Source organism: Erigeron canadensis, chromosome 9 (genome assembly GCF_010389155.1).
Source record: "Erigeron canadensis isolate Cc75 chromosome 9, C_canadensis_v1, whole genome shotgun sequence".
NCBI lineage: Eukaryota > Viridiplantae > Streptophyta > Magnoliopsida > Asterales > Asteraceae > Erigeron > Erigeron canadensis.
The window spans coordinates 5,908,145-5,917,804 of NC_057769.1; the positions used below are offsets into that span (position 1 = coordinate 5,908,145).

Sequence of the window (9,660 nt, forward strand, 5' to 3'; positions counted from 1 at the left end):
TAGATATTTGAAGTTTTGAATGACTTAAAATGCAGTCATTAGTATAAATAACAAAAATGTTATGTACCACATAGTTTGATAAATTTATTATTATTGTGCATTACATGCTTATAATCATAGTTATCAACTCAGTATTTTTGACTCGACTCGAAATGTGATATTTCGACTCGCAATTTAAAATGTGACTCGAATCGTAAGAGTCATGATATTTGATAATGTATAACTCTATAATTATATATAAGTTTTTATTGTACAAATATAGTATTGTATTGATACATTAAGCTAAAAAGAGTAAACATTTTTAAAATCAAATCAAATTTAAAAGCATATAAAATATTTATGTTTCAAAAAATATATAAAAATAAAATTAAAATAAAAAAATTATTTTATGACTCATGACTCGGATCATGATCCGTACAACAAAAAATGAGTTATGCTGCGAGTCTGAAGCAAAACCGAATTATCTATTGAGTCTCCTAGTTTTGACTTGATTTTGACTCTACTCATATGAGTTTGACAACTATGCTTATAGTATGCAATAATAAAATGTGTGCAATGGTAAGACTCTTTTAACTATCCAAACCCTATAACAGGCTATAATTGTAGCCCAAAACATTAATTTATGGGCCAGTATACTGAATCGGGTCAAAGACCAGCAATATATGGGTTTTTCCCAAAACCAAATAGAAAGTACAGACACACACCTAGTAGCTATTGGTAGGGCGAAAATTGGAAAAAAAAAAAAAAAAAAAAAAAAATAGAAAGAAAGAAACCAGAGAGAGAGAGATGGGTGGTGGTGGAGGAGGAGGGCTTGGAGATGGGACAATCAAAGGTCTTCATTTGCATCAGCCTAAACGTTGGCACACCGTTACTGGCAAGGGCATGTGCGCCGTCATGTGGTTAGTCTCATTTTCATTTCAAATTTCACGCTGCCTCATCTGTTGTTGATACTTCCTACTGATTAGATCTTATCCGATGTGATCTAATTTATACACATATATATATTTTGATGTGCGTGTTTTTCTCCGATCGAAGAAGAAGTTGACTAATTATATGATTAATGTTTCAGGTTTTGGATTCTTTATCGAGCTAAGCAAGATGGACCTGTAGTTCTGGTTACCTACCATCTCTCTTTGTTACATTTTGATTGCTTTTGCGTGTGTTGGAACATTTTTTTTAAATAAAGCAGCTATTTTTATTGTATAATGATTACGGGATGCGGGTGGGCAGCGATTATTGGTGGGTGTATGTTCAAGTATGATTTTTGAAATGATTTTGTGATGTTCAAGGATAAAAATGACCAAAAATGACCTTTTCAATGAAGAATTGAGTGGTGTTTGGTGAATAGGAGTAATGAAACTGATAATTTGAGTAGATTAGACAGAAGAATCTTTTTTTTTTTTTGTATTCAAAATAAAAATCCCGATAGAGTTTTTTATGCATAGCCTGAGCTAGTGAGTTGAGCTGACTGAATTCTCACAGGGGAGGAAAAGGAAAAACAAAATATTGTGGGTGTTTTTCATGCACTTTATGTTTTGTAGATATTAGATTAATCGTTGAACATATAACTAAGCTTGGAATACCATTAATTTGATTTTGTTTATACGTAATTTAGGGATGGAGACATCCTTGGGAAGGACATGGGCATGGACATGGAGATGAACATTAGGTACGTGTCTTCTTCTGCTTGCTTATGACCGACATAAATGTTGCAAACTGAAATATTGGGACCATGTTTTGAGATCACTCCTCACACGTATTTGGGTAACTATGCTGCCTGCAAGTCGTAAATGTTTGATTAGGATTAATTTCACTTATTTATATACAACTTTATTGATTAATTTGTCTACGTGCTCACGACTTCCTTCCTTAGTTATGTTATTTTCTGTTAGAAAGACGGTGATACGACTAGTAAGTATATCTAAAATGATGATAGTATGAGGCTTATGAAGGGGGGTGTTTCTTGAATGTCTATCTCGCAAATACGTTTTTGGAACTTGAGATAAAGCAGCTGAATGAAAATAAGATAACACACTCGGAGGAATAGTCTCTGCATCTCCGTGAGTCATCTTGATAGTTACCTACTTATATCAACAGCTTCATGATATGACATATTTAAACAAACTGCATTAAGTTCACTTATTCACGAGTATGCAGGGAAACAAAATAAATTTAAAATATTTTAAAGGAGTTATATCTCACAAGTTGTAATACTTTTGAGTTCCGTTTCAAGGGTCTCATTCATATTATACGTACAATAGATTTTTATGTTAGTTTTGTCCCCATAATGACCAGAGTTCACAATATCAGTGACTCCAAAATTCTTTTGTTTCAGTGAATTAACTAATCAATTTTAAACTAACTGCACTTAAGATCCTCATGATATGAATGACCTATTACACAAATTACTTGTTTCACATCAGCACCCATGGTCCTCTGAGCTCAATATCAGCCCCATTTCCTCTGCAACCTGTTACCATGAATGCCACAATATCATTACGTGATCAGTTATGTATAAGGTACTTTTTGTAATGCCCAATGACATAATCCTTTTTATCAAACATGGCATGTAAAGCAAGACTTTACGTGAGGTGATGTTTTCTTAGAAATTTGGGTCTTTTTAAACAAAGTATGGTTATTTTTAAGTAATTGATAGTTTTATTGAAGTTGTTCGTCAATTAATCGACTATACGTTTTTTTTAGATAGAGTTTCTTTCGTAGTGATCAAGAATATGTTTTATAACCTGACTGTTAAATAATTTCACCGTACTTTCCTTTGTTTTGGATGTGAAATTTACAAGTTACATATAGGTGTGTGTATATAACTTTGTAAGGAAAATGTAAATTCTTATGATTCTATAACTTTTTGGACTTTCTGGTACATCAATATTGAGGAAGGTGAAAACTCTTTTAGCGACTCCGTGATGTCCTGAAGTGTAAGATGTGGCAATGGTTTTTTTTTTTATATTGCCATGTTGATCGTTGTTTCATGCGTATGTGAGTTTAATCTATAAAGTTGGGTAAACTTGTTATTTTAAATTTTATTGTGAATATATGTAAATATTTAAATTTTAAAGGAGATATAAGCAATTCTTTCTATAATGTATTGAAGCTAATTACTAAAAGCTGTATAGTTAGATGATATGTAATTTGATTATAAATTTATATTGAACAAAAGCTGAAAGAGATTTTAGTATATGAATATACCTGTGACCTTTTTGTGCCCGTTAGAGATAAATTAATTGTCGTTTATGAGGTTTAACGTTCTTTCTAAGCCATATATAACCAATCAATGTTTTTTGAGTGGAATTATGTCTTCTGAGATGAGTCTGAATGCAGCCATCATCATCAATAGATTTATATTTTCAATGTCCTGATGGAATGAAATCCATCCTTCTTTACTGCATTTTGACTCTTTTCTTGCGGGATTTTGGTTCTGGATTTATGCTAGTTTATTTTGCCAAAAAGATAAATTTTAGTTTCTAAATAATAGATTTTATATGGAATACTTCTATTCTTGTCACTCCGAAATGTCTTTCTGTTTATCATCTTTCTATCTTGCTTCAGTATATATTTTATAAAACCACTGGGTACTAGCCCAATGGCCACCAGCCGCCACTTTTCAAGGGATCCTGGGTTCGAGTCTTGCCAAAGGCAAACTTGAGATAATCAGGGGATTATTCACCTGGACACTAGCCTGGCTAAGGGATTAGAAAGTACCAAATGGTACATGGGATCGGGGGTTCCCATCCAATTACCCTTCAATATATATTTTATAAGCGGGAACTTGATAAGTCACACACGTATTTTATATTAGCAATCATTGAAATGGTTCTGTAGGATGCAACTTATGGTGGCAGGACCAGCTTAAGTATACATTTTAAAACGCACTTTTGAAACTTGCTGTGCTTAATGTTGCATGTGACTTATCTGTTGAACCTAGTATTATGACAGTTGTATTTTATGTTATAATATTGTTTAATATCTCATTTTCAGGTGTCTTCTTGATTGGAAGAGAGCATATAATCTATGTTGTGGTGGCCTGTCAATACAGCCTATGTTTTTCATGATACCTTGCTTTTAGAATAAAATAATGTTGTATAACTCCTGAATGACAAACCAATGCTTTGGCCTTTCATTTGTTCTTGTTTAGATGACAACCCAATGTATGTCTCCTTGTTAAACTTCAAGTCTTGAACCTTATTGTTTGGGAATTTATTGAATGCTTTATCTGATGAGTGAAGTTGCAATGCAGTGAGCTCCTGAAAGTCATGAGATCGTACATCCATAAGAATTATGGACCTATATCCAGCCCTAAAAAAGTTGCAAGGACTTCTAAATGAATGAAGCAATATGGGTGGTATACTACCTAAAATTGGGTATTGTAAAACAAGTATTAAAGTAAAAAGAATCACAATATTTTGACCTTTAGATCATGCTTAAATTGATGCACGAAGATTCACGAAACAATTAATACACGATGATTTACATGATGCACGGTGAATTTTAGTGAAGAGAAACTTATTATTTTATTTGTTTTTTACTTTAATACTTGTTTTATTTTAAGTAAAATCTTATATAAGAATATAGAAGTTGCCTGCAACTCCTACAAAGGATGCCCAATGCCGTAACCTCTCCATTGACATTCACTTTTTGTGGATCAAGTAGTAGTTTCTTTCAGCAATATACAAGCTGGGATGCAGAAGCCTCTAACAACTTAAGCAGCGAACGTTAATGCTGCTCTACTTTTACTGGGAAAATAACCAAAGTTTCCATCTAAAAATTACATAAGCTGGAATTAACATGGTAATTTTTGTAGTACTTCATTTATTTCAAAAAGATGAATGTTATGAAGTCCTAGGCCTGCAGGGCTCACAGCAATACTATAACACGACCTATACACATGATGGCAGGATCCACAAATAGTATTAAAACATCCTGTACGAATTTAATAAATATACATACACCTAAGAAGCATATATTTTCCTCAAATTGGTAATGGGAATACTCAAAAGAGAATATATCCTCATAACATATTTTAGCCATAACAATATTACCGAGTATATTTTATAAAGTTGTATATGTCAATATGTCTTGGAGATATTACCTTCCATACTCAAAGGGATTTGTGCTTAGGTGGTGTTTGTATGGAAACTGCAACTTGATTGACATAATTATTTTATTATTTTTTAGTGTAGTCATACGAAATATGTATCGCATGCAATGTAGGGATAGAGACCAGGGAACAACTGTGATTGATTCATTATAATATTTTAATCTATCTATCCCTTTTACCTAATTTTTTTTTTTTTAACGACGGGTGGAAGGTCGTTCCATCAAGCTGAGCAGTGACATCCAAACGGGCAGTATACTTAGGGTTCAAGGCGCCTTACACCACTGGTACCCCAAAGAGAGCCCATTTTACGCTAAAGAGGTAAATGCCCGAGGTCAATGCGGAATACAAGATTCGATCCCGTGACCTCCAAGCCAACATCCCTTCTTGCCAAGATACCCAGAAGGTACCCCGGCTGGCCACTGCGCCAGAAGCTAGGTGGTTTTGAACTAGCTAAATTACCTTTCTTCTTTATTCACTAATTTAAATATCTCTACCTAATAAACCTATAATACCCTTAAATCTCAACTACTCATTTTTTTTTCCATCTTCAAATCTCAATTACTCATTTTTTTTCTCTCTCCTCCATAAATCATTTTATTTCTCTAATTTATTCAAAATCTTTTATCCCAAAAACTGTATATCGATAAATTATAAAAATTGTATGGATGTTCTTAAAATTTCATGCCCTTTCATTAGAGTTGTCATTCGATATACTTTCGACAAATTTTTAAATCCGAGTACGGAGCCCGTACGGCTAAGGCATTTGACTATCACACTTTATGACTTATCACCTCCTATGACCTATCACCCCATCATCTCACCGCCGTATTACGCATGTACTATTGCTCGTAATATATTTTATCAAGAAAACCTCCTACAACAAAAAAAAAAAGTTCTGAAACCAATCTATTTTGTAAGTGAACTTTAAAAACTGCAGGTTTTTTTGTTTTTTTTTTTTTTTGTTTGTGATAAGATGGTTAAATTTATTCAACCTGCAACATTGCATTAACACAGTGCTCGTCTCTTACAAAGATAGAAATGCTATATAATCTGAATTACTGAATTAGGAGTCCGCTCCTCTGCAACTTATTCGGATGGTATTTTTGATACCAAAACTGATTCTTGAATCTTGATTCGTCAGTTGGCTGAATACTTGTATAGGTTGGATTTGACTGCTGGGCCAATAACCCAAACACACCCTACTAAATTGGCCCAAATCCAGTAACACCAAAATCGGATGGTTAATCAAACGTGCGTCCATGTGAAAAAGGTTGCATAAACCGATAAACGTATTGTTTTTGACCATCTATCTTTCGTGCTCATTAAATAACCTTTTTTGTATTCTAATCTGTTCATTCATTACAACTTAAAAAATGTTAAAATCATGTTCAAAAGGCTGCTGTCCACTTCATGACTTTATCATTTACAGTGACCGTATCATATGCTAATAATACTTTATTCGGTGTAATTAAATAATAGGCAAGAAAATTTTTATATATGGATGGTGTATATTTTATGTATGGGAAATGATATATCTACATCAATTTTTTTGCTATCTACAACAAACATATATATTATACTGTACAGTGTACAATTGTATAATGCGTGCATTGTTGTATATGGCAAAATCTTGTTGTAGATTTACCACTCCCCATTAAGTATTACTAATATAATACCACTCATCATGTATCAGAGATATAGGAGTACTACTATGTTTCAAAACTAAAAGCTTGGGGACGATGGTTACCAGCTTCACCAATCGTCATCATTTATATGCAACGACGTTCGTGATGCTTTTATAAGAGATGGAGTTATAGGGACATTACTAGATTTTAGACCCGTGTCTGACACTGGACACGTGATTTACGATATTATCAGTATTAGATTTTCATACATTCAATTCATAAAAGGTTATAAATTTAAAGATATACGGTTGTAAGTGTTATACTTTGCGAGTTGTAGTACAATAAGTACAGGTTCGTCACTGTCATGATTAGCTGAGGCATATTGATGAAATTATTTGTCGTAGTCACTCCACAAGGCGTATGCTACAATAATTTCTCTATTATATAATTGTTTGAAGGCAATTGTACTTATAGTGTGATATTATTATGAAAGGTAATTAAGAATTAAAATATAAACATATTTGTGATCTATTAGTTGACATTCAAGTATATGTGCTTGATTATGATGCGGCCCATAACATGAATATGTTTTATTTTAATCACTGTCTTATGATAATTAGATAACAATTAGGATTGTTTTCATCTTCTTTGATAACAATTAGGACTCTTGATTTGAGTGACAATTGTAACTTTAAAAAATTAAATATAAATACTTTTTGTAACTTTTTTAAAAAAACTTAAAGAAAAATTTCTCAAGTTGATGGCTAAAAATAAGTATAATTTAAGTATTCAGGGGTAAAAAGTGTAAATTATTGATGGAAAACAAATGAGATTTTTTCTACAAATTAACATAAATACTAATATAATAATATATTTGGATAATGATTATTAGTGTTTTTAATTTATAGCTATTCTAAGTGATGACATAAGCGAAAGTCAATTTGATGAAGTTAGGCGATTTGATTGGTTAATAAGTCATTAGTTCAACTGTCTTATAGTATATATTAAGGTTAAGATTAAGATTAAGATGTTAGCAAAAATATATTTTTATTTTATATTTATCTACATGTTTTGTTATGTTGACCTTTCAATTTATAATAATAAAGCAAATTTAAAATTTAAAATAATTCGTGTTTGACTAAATGATTTTATATTAGATAGTATAAATGTAATTATCACAAAATTAAAATCTTAAAAAATTTATGACAGATACTTCGTATTATATTATATATTATATGCTTTATAAATTAGTATAGATTTTATTGTAATATTACATACATTATATAGATTATCAATCCTTAATTTGTGAGATATTAAAATTTTATAAAATTTAAGACATGCCATATTTTTTACAGGATTGTATAAATAATTTCCATTATAAATCTTTAATTTTGTGAGATATTAAAAAGGTTATAATCTTTTATTCATTATGATCGTTGGTATTAGATTTTCAAATAAAGAGTTTTTTTTTTTTTTTTTTTAACGTCAAATATTTGAATCAGAAGTCAATAACATATATGGTAAAAAGTTGGTTGGCAAATTATAAAAGACAAAAAATTAAAAAATTGAATAAAAATTATGGTAATAATGTAATAGACAAATTATAAAAGTTAAAACTTAGTAATCAAATTAAAAGACAAAAATCCTATTTGCTTGTCAAATGATAAAAATCAACATTTTATGATTCATCCAATTAATTTTAATTAAATTATACTTAAATATAAATATAATATAATATGTGAATGTGAATGTGGATGGATTAAAAATGAAAAGTTACATGTAGGGGTGTTCATTATCCGGTTTGGTCCGGTTTTGACTAAATCTCAAACCAAACCAGGATTCGCGGTTTCAACATATTTTAAACCAAACCAGACCAATTGTGTTGTCTAACCGGACCAAACCAAACCATGTAAGCCGGTCCGGTTTGACCGGTTCAACGGTTTCGTGATCTTTTTTTCTTTTCATTTTTATCTCCAAATAATTTTATGCATATATTCCGTATATATATTTTTTCTTTCTTTTATTACACAAATAGATATCACGAACACTATGATCTTAACATTATTAATAAAAGCACTAATTAAGTTACAATTATATTGTGTTTTATACTAACAAAATATGAAATATTAAAGGGGATAAAGGACTCAAGGCTTATAATTTTAATCTTTGAGTGAAAAAATAATGGAGTAATAAAGATAGAAAAAATAAAAGGAAATGAAAAATAGGAAAGAATGAAAATAAAAGTAGATTTATATGATATAAAAAAATGTTTAATAGAATATCTTATACGTGTTTATCAAAAAATCTTTTATAATATATCTGAACTAAAATACCTGGTAATATATTGTGCATACTACTAAAATATATAAATGTTAAATAGAATATCTTTGGTAAAAGTTGATGATTATTATATATATAAATATACATATATCTTTTGGTCCGGTCTGGTTTTTGACGGTTTACGTTTTGCTCAAACCGTAACCGGACCAAGGAACCCGGTTATTCAAAACTTAAAACGTCAGACCAGACTTTAACAACTCAAACTGACAAAACCAATCCAAATACCCCGATTTGGTCTGGTTTTCACGGTTTGACGGTTTGATGAACACCCCTAATTACATGTATCATTTTGAATCAAAAGAATGAAAGATATTTTACCATATGTTCCATACTCCACATCTGCCGATAAATCTTTTCCAAATACAGAAATGAATAGAAAAAAAAAAACACTTTTACCAGTTTGAAAAAGAAAAAATATTGACATGTTCTCGACAAAAAGATTCTACAAAACCTTCCCTCAATATATAATACAAAATTAGTAACTTTCAAAAAAAATTTAATTGTATTTTTAATTCTAAAATTTACATATTAAAAAATGCCCGCGTTCAAAGTTGACCAAAAAAGATAAATAAACAGTTG

At 30.8% G+C, this 9,660-nt stretch overlaps 1 protein-coding gene across 1 annotated transcript; it reads left to right on the top strand.

The window, feature by feature from the left end:
* The first annotated feature begins 723 nt into the window (after positions 1 to 723).
* LOC122581997 (NADH dehydrogenase [ubiquinone] 1 beta subcomplex subunit 2) lies at positions 724 to 4,235 on the top strand. Its single transcript, XM_043754333.1, has 4 exons — positions 724 to 899; positions 1,070 to 1,115; positions 1,616 to 1,669; positions 3,997 to 4,235. Exons 1-3 carry the CDS (start codon positions 787 to 789, stop codon positions 1,667 to 1,669), a joined length of 213 nt encoding a protein of 70 aa, XP_043610268.1. The 5' UTR covers positions 724 to 786; the 3' UTR covers positions 3,997 to 4,235.
* Positions 4,236 to 9,660: the final 5,425 nt, after the last annotated feature.

What these genes read in the sequence shown, in the direction of transcription:
- LOC122581997 (XM_043754333.1), top strand. Translation starts at nt 787, where the DNA reads ATGGGTGGTGGTGGAGGAGGAGGGCTTGGAGATGGGACAATCAAAGGT. An exon ending in GGCATGTGCGCCGTCATGTG is followed by an intron (nt 900 to 1,069) that starts GTTAGTCTCATT and finishes TTAATGTTTCAG; the next exon opens with GTTTTGGATTCTTTATCGAG. An exon ending in AAGATGGACCTGTAGTTCTG is followed by an intron (nt 1,116 to 1,615) that starts GTTACCTACCAT and finishes TACGTAATTTAG; the next exon opens with GGATGGAGACATCCTTGGGA.